The sequence below is a fragment of the Enhydra lutris genome, unplaced genomic scaffold, assembly GCF_002288905.1.
Source record: "Enhydra lutris kenyoni isolate GAN:26980312 unplaced genomic scaffold, ASM228890v2 scaffoldscaffold2, whole genome shotgun sequence".
In the NCBI taxonomy this organism is placed as follows: domain Eukaryota; kingdom Metazoa; phylum Chordata; class Mammalia; order Carnivora; family Mustelidae; genus Enhydra; species Enhydra lutris.
In genome coordinates, this window is record NW_019154086.1 from 22,797,369 (window position 1) to 22,810,953 (window position 13,585).

Consider the following 13,585-nt stretch of genomic DNA (forward strand, 5'->3'; position numbering starts at 1 on the left):
AATTTCTAGTACATTGAATACACAGGTACATGATGAGGATTGTAAATTGTAAAGTTTAATAAAATACTAGTCATTATTATTCATGTTTCCAAAAATACAGAGAGTACCTACTATGTGCCAGATTGTGTGTAAGGTGTTCACAAATAGTGACTTCTTCTCCCATTGCTGTTGCTCATGTTTTCCAACTTTCTGGCAATTTATGTTCTCCATCCTGGCTCATATAGGGAGTTATGATGGAGAAATCATTCTGTGGAACAACAACACAGAAAACGCTCACTGCGTCCTTCACCCTGATTATCAGAGGCTGCTAGAATCAAAACCGGGTGAGTGCAAGTTTGAAAATAAAATAACATGGCTGAGTCAAACCACCATAGGCTTCGTTGTTTATTCACGTTCCTGATGCAGCCCACTCCTAAATTATAGATGATTGGCTATAAGCACCAGGGATTAGTGAGACCGTTGTCCTGTCAAAGTGACTAAAAAGAACCTTGAGATTTACTTGGCTTAGCAAATTCTCCGTGGCGTGCTGTTGCTTGTCTTTATGCCACATCAGCTTTTCTGAATTACTGACAGCAGGGAGCAGGCCTCTCATTTCCATCTAGTTTAGTTTTTGCCAATAAACCTAACCAAACTGCCTTTGAGTGAATCTTGGTACCCCTTGGTAGGAAGATAGGAGCTCATGTTCACTTGATAGGCTGCTCAGGCTTAGTCTAGAGCTTGTATTAAATATTACGCCACCTGGAAATCTTAAATTATTTCTTGCTTTAGAAACCTGTGAGGAACATGAGATGGGAGTATATTGTATTTTATGGGAGTTTAGCCGAGCACATGAATATTTTATACTTAAACAAAATGTCTTGACAATTGCCTTTCGCATTTTATTTCAGTTTCCTTAGATACTGAAGATTTTTCCTTAGGATTATTTATTTAGGTAATGAATATGTCATTCTTCATGGCCCACTGAGGTTCTGTTGTCTCAATCGGATAAACTCGTAGAGCTGGATCGGACTGTAGGAAAGGATAGGCCGTCCAATACAGCTTTATTTTATGAAAGTGGAGGGAGTAATTTGTTAAGAGTAAGCCCTTAGTGATTTGGGCTTACTTGTCTGTAGGCACAAAGCTCTGGCCTGCTATCTGTATGAAGAGTTAGCCATTAGGGTTCACTTGAACCCTCTGTGGAAAGGGTAGAATTCTGCTTCTTCCTTTATATTGGCCTGCAGGAGAGTGACATCTTGCTCTTACAGCAAGCCCAATTGTGGCTACAATTAAAACTCCAAAGAGGTTGATAAGAAAGAAAAGTGGATACTATCAAACTTCTAAAAGACAAGAGAGGCATTGCTAGATATCTTGCTTTGAGATTTTGTAGATCCTCCCTGTGTAGATTTTTTCATAGCTATGTACAGACTATTCATAGATTCTGAATATCCCCAATTCTTAATAGTGTGGTCAGGAGATGATGTCACAAGATAATCGAAGTGCCCCTAGGAAGGTCCTCTCTGGAGTAACTCACTAGCAAATAATATTGCTGCTAGACTGATCATTTAAATATATTTAAATAGTCATTATAGCTCATGTTCATTATATTATTTGCAAGATTAGTATTAATGATTAATGAGCTGAAAATGTCATGGTGTTAGAATCACGTTTGTCTTGAACAGATCAGGATTTCTAAGATGTTAACACTGACAACAAAATGAAGTCCCTATTAATTCATATCAAGGGAAAAACACAGTCAGTGTGTATGTAATATGCAAAACGAAGGTGGAGTCAAACAACCCTTCAAGTTAGCATTGAAGCCATGAATAGCAAAAGGTCGGTTGGGTGTTCACTGGAAGCCTACTGTGAGACTTGATTGGGTCACCGGAGACCGATGGAGGCGGGCCTGTTGTTTTTCATAAGCATTCAATTGAAAAGCAGATGTTTCTCCTCATTAAGACACCTAGCTTTGTGTCCATCACAGGTACAGAGCCTCAAAAGCTTTTCAGCGCTGGGAAGAGCCGCTCTGCCTGCCCCGGCACCAACCAGGCTGCACTGGGAGCCCACTCCTTGGAGACCCTCACGGAGGGCAATAATGCTGTTGTGGGGCTCTGCTTCCTTGAAACAAGAAAAACCACCGCAGAGACAGGTATAACATACACTTCCATTCTGACTGTGGATTGATATATTTGTAAAATGTGGGGAAAGTGAGCAATGAAGACCATTTAATGTATTCCTTTGTGGGTCTTGTAGAGCTTGACCCCTTGTAGCTAACAGTCAGTGCTGAGTCCCGGGAGGCCCCCCAGCCACAGCAAGCGAGGTCGGGGTTCAGAAGGGAGGGTCCAGGAGCAGGAGCCAGATTTGAACTCCCAGCGAATCAGTGCTGCACAGCTCAGGATCCGAATGGAAGAAATGCTGGCAAATTGTTTGCTCTGGATGACAATCTGAGTTGGTATGCCAGCTGTGGCGTAAAGAGGTTTGGTAGGATAGAAGGCACAGCAAGAAATAGGGTCCAAATATACATGCCAAGGTTTAGGACTATATGCTCCAGGATAGAGTCCCACTGTGCTGGAACCCAGTATCAAAATGGGCTAGAAGAAAATAGTGAGAATCTTGGAGATTGGGGCAATGGCAAAATTTGAAATAACTGCTGATCCTAGATCAAGAGAGCTGCTTGTTTTTTTCTTGATTTCCTCCCTTCTTCCCCCCATCCTTCCTTCTTTCCTTCCTCCCTCCCTCCTTCCTTCCTTACCTTCCTCCCTCCCTTCTCTTTCTTTTCTTTTTTGTAATGGCTTGGGTATCATTACCAGTTATGCTTACTTTCCAGAGTAAGTCAGGGTCCTGGTTAGTGCTTCTGCTGAGATGTATGCTAAGACTGGTGCCACCAGGTCACTTACTGTAGCCATTTGGTATTACATAGATGAAATAACCTTTTGCTTAATTTCCTCCTTGTTTTCAATAGCTATGTTAGCATGGTGTTGACGCTGCCTGCATTTTCTCTAAATAAAAATATGCTTTTGAGAATAATGCATATTGTTTTACCTTTCATCTAAAAAATTGTGTTTTATAAGTATTTTTTCTTAGTATGGACAATCTAGACGTGTAGGTGTTATGTGTATGAAAAGAACTAAACATATTCGAACCGCGTTTTCCATATTTACGTACCCACATTCAATTTGCAGATAGAAGATCTGCATGATTTTTATATAAAAATTTTCAGCATTAAAAATCAATAAAGTTATACCCTTAAGAGTTTAAGAAACCTTCTGGAGTATTTAGAATAGACTTTGAAACAGTTAGATTCTAAAACTTTGTATTTTCTAGAACTCCCTTCTATTCACAAAATGAACTATTATCCTGAAATTGCTCTCATTTCCTCTACACTAATTCTTCTTAATGTTATCAGTATTCCCAAATTGTTTCCACCGAAGCGGCTACAAGTCATTATTTCTACCTTAAACAGATATGATTGTTAATTGGCAGTACATTTGTGAAGTAAATTGAAAGTCATCTACAGATTTATCAAATAATAATAGGAACTTGGCCACAGAAGAATAATTTAGGTAGAGTGCTTCTACAAAGCATATAAAAATAGAAAATGAAAAGGTGAGTTCTAGGCCTATGAGCCAAAAAAGAGTTCCATAAGGGCTCCCAATGAATTCTTGATGAAAAATTAAAAACAAGCTCATAAATAGAATCCTAAATGCATGATGCTATGTAGAGAAATTAATGTCTATGCTGCTCTAACGACATATATGCAGCCAGCTCCACGTGGGAGGAATTCGACTTCTTTGGTGTATGTGTATATAGGTTATTAAGAAAGATGGGTTAATGTAATTAGAATATTATCACAATATTGAAATTAATACTTGATAAATTTATTTGGAGGAACAAATTAATTCTATCTACCTTTAAAAACCAATTATATTGAAATAATGAAGGAAAGGGAATTCAATGTAATGGAACATCTTGCATTTCCAATCTCATTTAATACTCAACACAAAACAGTAAGGTTATCATGGCATTATCTCCATTTTATATTGGAGAAAGTCGAAGTGCTGGAAATTGCTATCCAGGCTGCCTATCGCTCCAATAGCCATACGCTTTCCGCATGGCAAGCCACTGAAGACATTTTTTTCTGGTTTGTGTTGTCACATTTTCCTAATTAAGTCTTGTCTTACACGTTAGGAGGAGCTAACCTGGTGTCATGTGGAGGATCTGGGTATGTCAGATTCTGGGACACATTTAAGAAGCAACTTCTGGCTGAATTTTTGGCTCATGGTGGAGTTGGATCCATTATTATGTCTACTGATAAGTCAAACCAATACCTCGCCACAGGAGATCTGGATGGACAATTGAAAATCTGGGATATAGAAGTAAATTGACAGTATTCTGATATCTTTATTGTTTTTGATTGCCTTGTGCTGCAGATAACTAGGAATCTGGTCTTATCTATCTTCTGGATAAGGGAAGACATGATCAGTCTGAGTACTGTAAAGGAAACATTAACATGTATCAGGCAGAGATATCTCTTAAATAATTTATGGGGAAAAACAGATTGTTCTCAGTATGAAAATCTTCTCAAGCCCAGGGCATCTGCCTGGCTTAGTCAGTTGAGCAGCCAACTCTTGTTTTCAGTTCATGCCATGATCTTATGGGTTGTGAGATCCAGACCCATGTCATCAGGCTCTGTGCTCAGTGGGGAGTCTGCTTGAGATTCTCTCTCTCCCTCTCCCCTTTTCTCCACTTGCACTCACACACTCTCTCCCTCTCAAATAAATAAATCATATATACACACATACAAATATATATATACACACATATACATATACATGCATGCATGTGTATGTGTATATGTATATGTATATGTGTGTATATATATGGGTAGTCAAGTCACTCACCCAATTTAGGAATGCAGTATTGTCAGGAAGGTACTGAAACATTGTTTGAGCATAAGTAATTAGGATATACCTTATTCGGAATGAGACTGTAAACCCAATTTAAACAGAGTATTGGCCCTTCATCCAACATTATCATCATCCTGCATTAGTTTGGGATTTTTGTGTCAGTGATTACCTGCTTGATTTTCTAATAATAATATAAAATCATATAATATGCAACTATCTACAAATGGTAAAATTCATCTCTCTCAAATAACTGACTTGACTGTTAACTCTTTCTGCTTGTCATTCTTCCCCTCCCCTCTTCGTTTCGTTCCACTTCTCAGTTCAGGCAAATCAGTTAGAAACCTTTTTTTGACACTTAGTACAATTTTTCTAAACTCTGTTATCATGAACTATTCTTTTGCATTTGGAGAACAGAGAATTTTTCCCAAATGTACTTTTTTTCATTTCTATATCAGACATTTTAAGAAAAAGTGTTATGTTGCTGCAATAATTTAATACTTGGACTTTCTAGAATTCTGGAATTTCTTTTCATTCAGGAATACTGTCTTAATTCCAGCAAGAGCAAAATCACACAGGCCCCAGCTCTGATACGATCATTCCGACCTCATGAAGACCAGATAAGCTCCTTAGAGATGTGTAAGATGGGCAGCCACTCACTGATTATCTCCTCGTCTGCAGACGGCAGCATTTGTGTGACTGATGTCTGTGGTGCTCCTTTCTGGATCTTTGGTCAGGTAGAAATATTGCTTCTTTATTATTCTAGTATTTATTTGACATTTAGTATGAACTTGGGCTGATTTTTATTTGAGTCTCGTCGGCTGTTAATGTTCATCAGTCATGAAAGAACCGACTTCCATTTCTGGAGCTGTAGCTCCAGGCATCTCTTGTCCTGTTTACCATTAACCATGACAGTTCCATCAAGTGGAAGACTCTAGAGACATGGAAAGATGGCGGCTCTGTGCAGCTCAAAATGTTTCAGGATTTCTGAGAAAACCTTCTCTTGAAAACTCCTTCAGTTTCAATGTCTAGTAAAAACGCAGTGTGGATATAATTACCATGTTATTCTTAAGCAGGTAGAGGACAATGACTGTCAAGTGATAATCAGATACAGAAAATTTTAGGAAAAATAAATCTCTTCCTGTCTGATTTACTCCTCACCAAATAACAAGAACTACTAACAGTTGCTGAGTTTTTCCTGTATGACTAGGGCTCTGTTCTATGGTCTCCATATGAATTATCTCATGTAATCACAATTCCTCATTCCATAAGGGAGGAGCTCTTCATTATCGCCATTTTACAAATGGGAAAATAGAGGCACAAAAGGTTTGACTCAAACTCCTGAGCTCACAGAAGCTATCAAATAGTAGAGTTTAGCTTTTGAATCAAGCTGGCTCATTTCAGAGCTTATGCTTTTAACCCTTCCTCCCACGAAACTAAGTTCCCATTTATACCTGTCTATTAAGAGAAATAGAAGTGGGGGGCATGGTAGAAAGGAAATATTCATTATCTCAGATTTATTTTATTTTTTCCATTTGTCTTCATGGGGACTCTGTTCTTGCTCCCTTTGGGACTTGAGGGACAAAATATCAATTTGATGTGTTTCAGTCTTTACTGTTGAGGCATAGTGGCATAAGGTCAGGCTGGTGGGATGAGGTTGGGCTGACATCTCACTTTCAGTCTGGCTGGTTGACTTGGTTCTATTTGGCAGACTCCATTTTTAGTCATGCCATGAGAAACAGCAACTATCTTCATTTTGGAAGATGAAGATTGATGTTGCTCCACTTTTGAATTGTTTTGATGATGTCAACCTGTTCTGAAAGAGTTTTATACAATCCTATGGGACACAAATGGTGATGATAAATCAGAAAATAATCTGGGGTGGTGGGCCCATGTTTGGCCGGGTAATATGGGAATCTCCAGGTAGCACTCAAGAGCTGTACAGTCTCTTCTGCTCTGTAAATAAGGCAAGGGCTAGACTTTTCTCAGTTGGAAAAAAAGAGCCTCTGAGTGGTAACTCAAATGTGCGCACACGTGTGTGTGTAGGTGTGTGGTGAATGAGGCAGAGGGCAGTAGCTGGCATTCTGAGCACAAGATGAGTTGGAAAGATGCTTCCATAAGTGAAGAAGTTAATGTAATGCTGAATTGTTGTATGGCCGTGCCTCTTGGGCTCTGGGGAGTTGAAGTGGAGGTTAGAACGATTGGTAAAGAAACAGCTTCATCAAGTAGCTGACATCTGGAAAGTAAGTTTCTTAGAGGAGACTGAGGCAAGAAATCACAATGTTCTAGGTGTGGGTGCCATATTGTGCCCACTGCACAGTAGCTGCGGCTAAATTTTATTTTAATTAAGAAGCATGTGCCTTTAAAACTGTTCATTTTTATGCCTTTGATATTTGTCCTTAGCTGTTTTATAAAGTCTTTGTATTTTGAAGGATTCTAGACTCAAAAAGCCTGTGTGAAAATTGCTTGGTTTTCTCCCTTATGTTCAAGGCAGGAAAAGAGCCCCCAGAGCTGGGGTAGTCTTAGTAAAGGCTGACAAAACTGGAGACAGCTGGGTTTTCTATTTTTTTTTTTCTGCTTGAAGTTCTCCCAGCCAAGGACTCACTTTGATTAAAATATAGGTGCTGCTGGTCCCAGGAGGTGGGATTGGGGTGATAGGAAGACAGAGGAGGGAGAAGGGAAGAGAATAAATTAGTAGATACTGGAAAATAACAGTGGTGAATGTCCTTCTCATGGTTGTATAAGAAGAGACACTCATTTATAGAAAGAACAGAAGGATATGGAAGGCAGATGGTGATACATAGATAAGAAGGAGAAGAGACCCAATTAGTAAACATAATTTGGATCAGAAAATTTTTGCTAAACAAACCTGATGTGTACAGTGTCTTGACTTTTGCCTTACATTTGAATGTTGTATTTGTTTAGTTGAATTAATTCTCATCTGGTAGTTATAAAAACAGGAAGAAATGCAATAATGTATTTTAATTTCCTATATTAAGACTTAATTTTCCAATCACACGCAGTCTGAAGTATTTAAAATGTCGTGCCATGTGATTCAATATATTTCATGAATGAGATTATTTTTTTAAAAAACTAAGCAATTTTTATAATATAGCTATGGGTCTGAGGTTGGTTTTCAAGTTTGATTTTTTTAAAATTTAGAGTATGGTATGTGTAATTCTGGAGTTGGGAAAATGGGGGTGGAGATGATTTATCTGTGGAGATAGCCTTGTCCCAGGAAACTGTAGGATGATTATGCTATCAAAATACATTAGTGATGTACGCATGCATTCGGTGCTCCTCTTCGCACACTGACCACAGTTGCGCTAGGCAGGGTGCGGGCACTGACACCTCTCCTCCTGGTCCTATGGGGGCCCATGTTGTGGGTTGTGCCTACTTACCCAGTGTTTCAATTGTGACATAGTTGCTCATATTTAAATAGTAAAGATTTCATATAAGATCCAGATTTCCTGCTTCTCTTGAAAAGGAGCATGTCAGTCCCTGATAATAACTGTAAAATGGGTTCTCTCCAATTCGCCATAGTCCTTACCTCTCCCTATTGCCAGTAATCGCTAGGGCTGAACTTCCTTTGCTATTTATCACCTTATAGGAGGCTTGATTCATTCATTGCCTTGATCTTCCTGGGTCCTGTAGGCGTTTTCCTCTGTAGTCCCTTCTGACAAGATTAGCAGTTAATAGGCAGTTTATAGGCCAGTCAGATATCCTAGGGATGCCTGACTCCCTCATACCACACGGGCTGTATTCCCTCATCCATCCATACATCCATGTGTATGATGGGAATTGACAGAAGACAAGGACATTGATTCTGTATCTCAAATATAAAATAAAATGTCAATGAGAGCTTCTGCTAGATATTAAGTATTGTAGTCAAGTTTTGTGTAAACTATTATGTAACATATTTTCAGTGAAAAATCCTCAATGATTTGATTATTTTTTTGAGACTTTTCTAAGAAGTTAGATGCAAAGAAAGTAGTTTTATGAAAAATTAACTGATAATTTTTTAGCAAAAGTTATGTTTTTAGTACACATATATCTTGCTATTCAAGATTTTAAAGTGGGAATATCAATTTTTTGTAGTTCATTCTCTTTTTGGAGAATCTGTGTTTCTTATGACACTTACTACTTTCTACCTTTATTAAAGTTACATATATATGTCTCATCTCCCATATAAAACTGTAAGGCCTTTGAAGAACCATGTTTCTTTCTTTCTTTTTTTTTTTTTTTTGTATGTACCCAGGACTTCAGTTAGTAGTATAGCACATAAATGTTCAAAGAAAATAAATGTCATAAAAATAAAATAAGTCTCTTTTTCCAGGCAAAGCATGGGCAAATTGAAAACTGTTTTTCCCTTCCTAAAAGAGGTACTAACTTAATGAAAAGTGAGATTCAAGAAGAAAGCGAAAGGGAAATTCCTCTGCTTTCTAAGGAGGAATCATGTTTAGACCTACCAGAACATTCTCTACTTGATAAGAAAAACAAAGATGAAACCGCATGCAAGTAAGTAATTTTAAGCGTTACCTGGATGCCAACTGGAGTCCAGATAAGACCTAAAAAGATTGGCCCAAACTTCTCTCTGTGATCCGTGGAACATGCAATGACTACTTCAAGGGTGTGTGTGGTGAGGGATAATTATTTTATTGGGGTTATTATATCTAGTTCAATTTCTTGCCTCCATTGAATTCTTTTTTTTTTTTTTAAGGTTTTATTTTTATTTGTCTGACAGAGAGAGAAACAGCGAGAGAGGGTACAAGCAGGGGAAGTAGGGGAGGGAGAAGCAGGCTTCTCGCTGAGCAGAGAGCCTGATTCGGGGCTAGATCCCTGGACCCTGGGTTCATGATCTGAGCTGAAAGCAGATACTTAATGATTGAGCCAACCAGGTGCCCCTCCATTGAATTCTTGATCTCTATTCAGGATCTTCTAGTCCTCTGTTTCTGTTCCATCATCAACCCAATTGTTCAAATTAGCCCCTTTTCTGAAAAACAATATAATCTTTGTATGTATGTATGTATGTATGTATGTATGAATGTATGTGTGTATCTATCTATCTCAAAATGTACATCAGATTTACTCCTGGTTTTGGTAAGGTGTTTAGTGGTTTATATGACAAAAGTTCAAAGAGGTTAACTTTGAATATTAGACATAAGTCTCTTCTTATCTTTTCTTCATTGTAAATGAAGCTCTTTCCTTTCTTTATCCCACTCTGCTAGATCCCATTCTTCTATTCCTTTCTCTAATGCCAAGCAGTTTCAATAGTTCTTTTCATTAACCCATGCTTTCATAATTTTTTAGAAGATCTTATTTATTTATTTATTTGAGAGAGAGAGCGCACAAGTTGGGGGTGGGATATAAGGGAGGAACAAGCAGAGTCTGTGCTAAGCACGGAGATCCACCTGGCTCAATCCCAGGACCCTATGATCATGAACCAAGATGAAATCAAGAGGCCTGCATTTACCTGATTGAGCTGCCCGGGCTCCCCTCTCATAATTTCATCTTTTGTACTCAACAAATATTATTTTTGAGGATGATTTTATTCATTGTATGTTCTTTGATACATGTGAAACATGTTTATCATGTACATAGTATTACTTTTGGGGGTTTACAGAAAAATTGCACAGAAAGTCCAGTGAAAGTGCATACCCTACTCCCATCCTACACAGTGTGTCCCATTAGTGTGATGAGTCTGTTACAATTTATGCACCAATACTGATACTTTATTATTAGCTAAAGTGCGTTTATATTAAGTAGGTTTGATGGAAGTTTTTCTCATGACTACACTCAGAGACATCTCCATTGCCTGTTTATAAATTCATGAACCCTTGGCCAATCTCTTGTGGCTCAACCCCGATAACTGAGGTTACCTTTGGTGATATACATTGGTGTTTTCCTGTTACAGTCCCTCACAATGGCAGGCCTCTCCTCTTGTACAACTTCTGAGTCAACTTTGGCTTGGCTTATAGGAAGCTTACACATTCTTACCACACAAGCTGCTGCCTGGTTGCCCTTCGTTCCCTACTAACATGATAGCTGCCGTCAGAGCTTTTTGCCTGTAGACTTTTCCAGGTGTTGATGAGTCATTGATCCATTCTGTCCCTCTAATGGTTACCCCAGGGGGACATACACTAAACTCTGACTGGTCCCTGGGAGTGGAAGCTAGAACCCTAGGAGAAGCTTCCTTCCTCTCTCCAGGGCAGTGGGACACAATGCATACCTATAGCTCTCTCCTCTCTTACCGCATCTTCAGTCTGTTTCTTTCCTAGAGTGTGGGTGGGCCTGGTGTCAGCAGATTGGTTGTAGAGCTATCTCCTTGTCCTGCCCAGGGAATCTAGCACCTCACTCAGAAATATACTTTTGCTTCTCAATTAATGAATTATTTTTCTTTCAGACTTTTTGAACCTCTGCTGACAGGGAGATAAAAGAAAAAAAAATCCCCCTTTAAACATCCTGTTACACTAAATTACACTTTGGTATTTGTTCTTCCATTTCCTTGAATTATGGCTTGCTGAAATGTCAAGTGGCATTTTACTTTCAGGCAGAAGGATCTTTTCAATTTAGAAATATAGCATGACCAATCCTGTACAATCATAGAATGCTGGGAATGGAAAGATTTTAGACATGATAAAAGGCCCCCACCCTGCCACCCAACTCAATTTAACAGATGAGGAACTAAAGTTACCCCAGGGTAACACAGATAGAGCATTGTTTCTCTTCCTGTCACACTCCTAGCAGAGTGAAGGCAAATATCATCACAGATTCTTGTTTAAGAGTATTTCAGTTAATAGACTAATTTCCTCTTCCTTATGACACACTTAATTATTCTTTTTTTTTAAATCAGCTTTTCCTTTGAAATTTCCAGTAGTAAGAAGCAAAGTTGCCTCTATTACGCTGCATTTTTTCAAACAACAATACATCAAAAAATGCCCATTATCTTTAAAATTTCTGCTTTATCTAATTCAGATGACTGGATTGAAATAATTTTAGGACTTTATGGTAAGCAGATAGTACAGAATACTGTCACTTTCGAATTACTGAACTAATTGAAAGAAGAAAGGCAAAAAATGTATCCTCAGAATCAGTTTGGCAGGTAAATCCTTCACTTTTCCCAGGAACATGACCAGGGATCCTCTATGGAAAACATACCAGTGCAATGTAATTGTCAGCTGGAAAATGTCCTCCATGGCCTCCATCCAATACTGAGGAGACTACAGATGATTTTCTCTGTAAGAGAATATTATTCTCAAGGACGTGCCCTATTCCTAATCAGATTAGTAAATACAAGGAGGGAATCATGCCAGTTTTGGCCCACTTCCAAAAATATTTTTAAAAAATACATGAAAGAATTTAAGGGAACTGAAGAGAGCAAAGCACAGCTGGTATGTCTGTGTGCAGGTGGGGGGTATGTTCAGAGGGAGGCAAAACAGTAAGAAAGATGGAGATGCAAAAAGGAAAAGCCAATAGAACGTGGAAAAAGCAGGAAAAATAAGGGGAAAAATCAGACACTTGAAAGCTACATTCTCATCTTAACTCCTAAGATCCTCTCTCTAGGATAAAAATCTTGGCATATATTATCTTCTGGCTTATACATAAATAACAGGTTTCCATAGCACTTAAGGTATTGTGTAATATTATGTGTGAGAAGTGGGTAGGTGGTAAAATGTCATTTTCAATTTAAGTCCTGGGGAGATGAAGACAAATATAGAGTTTAAGAGAGTAATATAAAGTCCTAATGCTAACTTAACAGTTGATACAGAGAAATGGATTTTTTTTCCTTTCTTAGATTCTGCAAAAGTGAAAAAAAGGAAGAAATAAATGAAAGGGTAAAATAGGTGGGTAAAGTAGGTAAAAATAAGTAAAAACAAACAAACAGTGGACATACATTTTTCTTCCTTCATAGCAATGTTTGATTTCTGGACTCATACAAGATTATTTTTATCTAGAAAAGTTATAGATAAAATGAGTAGCTCAGACAATATAGCTTGAGAGTATTTCTTTACTGCAAAAAAAAAAAAATTACATGTTCTTTAGAAGTTTTGGATGTACAAATAAGCAAGAAGGAAAAAGATGAAAAATCACCTGCTGCAAAACTTAGGTATTTCCGTTCCAGGCAAATAAGCAAATAAACGTACATCTTATGAAAATGAAGAGTAGCATATGTAGTTTATAACCTGTTTCATCATACAAAAAATACACAAGGAGTCCATTCCTGTGCAAATTAACAGGGGTGTCCACAGACCCCCACATCTGTAATGACACCCTAGGAACTTAGGAGTTTTGTAACCATTTCCTTTCTATTAAGCATTTAGGCTTGACAAATGTTATCTGGGAAAACATTTCTTAAACACCTTCATGCTTCCATGTTAGAAGACCCAATGGCATTTGTCATTAGAATAAATCCTTTGAAAAGGAATTGTGGAGTCCAAAGTTTTAAAGGCCTTTGGGTCATTGTGCTAAGTTGCTGTCCCCAGACCTGTGGGTTCTTCCACCAGCACTGCATAGAAATGGCGGCTGCCTCAGAACCAACACTGGATGTTGTCAAGTCCTAAAACTGTTGCCATGGTATCTCATTATTGTTTTCAGTTGAATTTTTTGATTATTTGTGAGAATGAACTTTTTTTCCCACATGTTTATTAACCTTTAACAATTTGATAATGAACTTGAAAGAAGCATTAGACTCGACTGATTCCTGT

General features: G+C 38.1%; 1 protein-coding gene across 1 annotated transcript in view; it reads left to right on the forward strand.

Annotated features, from left to right (window-relative positions):
- The window catches only part of LOC111151782 (WD repeat domain 49), a 129,083-nt gene that overhangs the window by 89,890 nt on the left and 25,608 nt on the right, over positions 1-13,585 (forward strand). Inside the window, exons 11-15 of the mRNA XM_022509984.1 lie at positions 225-323; positions 1,961-2,125; positions 4,165-4,352; positions 5,420-5,617; positions 9,217-9,398. Of these exons, the coding sequence (XP_022365692.1) occupies positions 225-323; positions 1,961-2,125; positions 4,165-4,352; positions 5,420-5,617; positions 9,217-9,398 (832 nt within the window). The remainder of the gene's footprint in view (positions 1-224; positions 324-1,960; positions 2,126-4,164; positions 4,353-5,419; positions 5,618-9,216; positions 9,399-13,585) is intronic.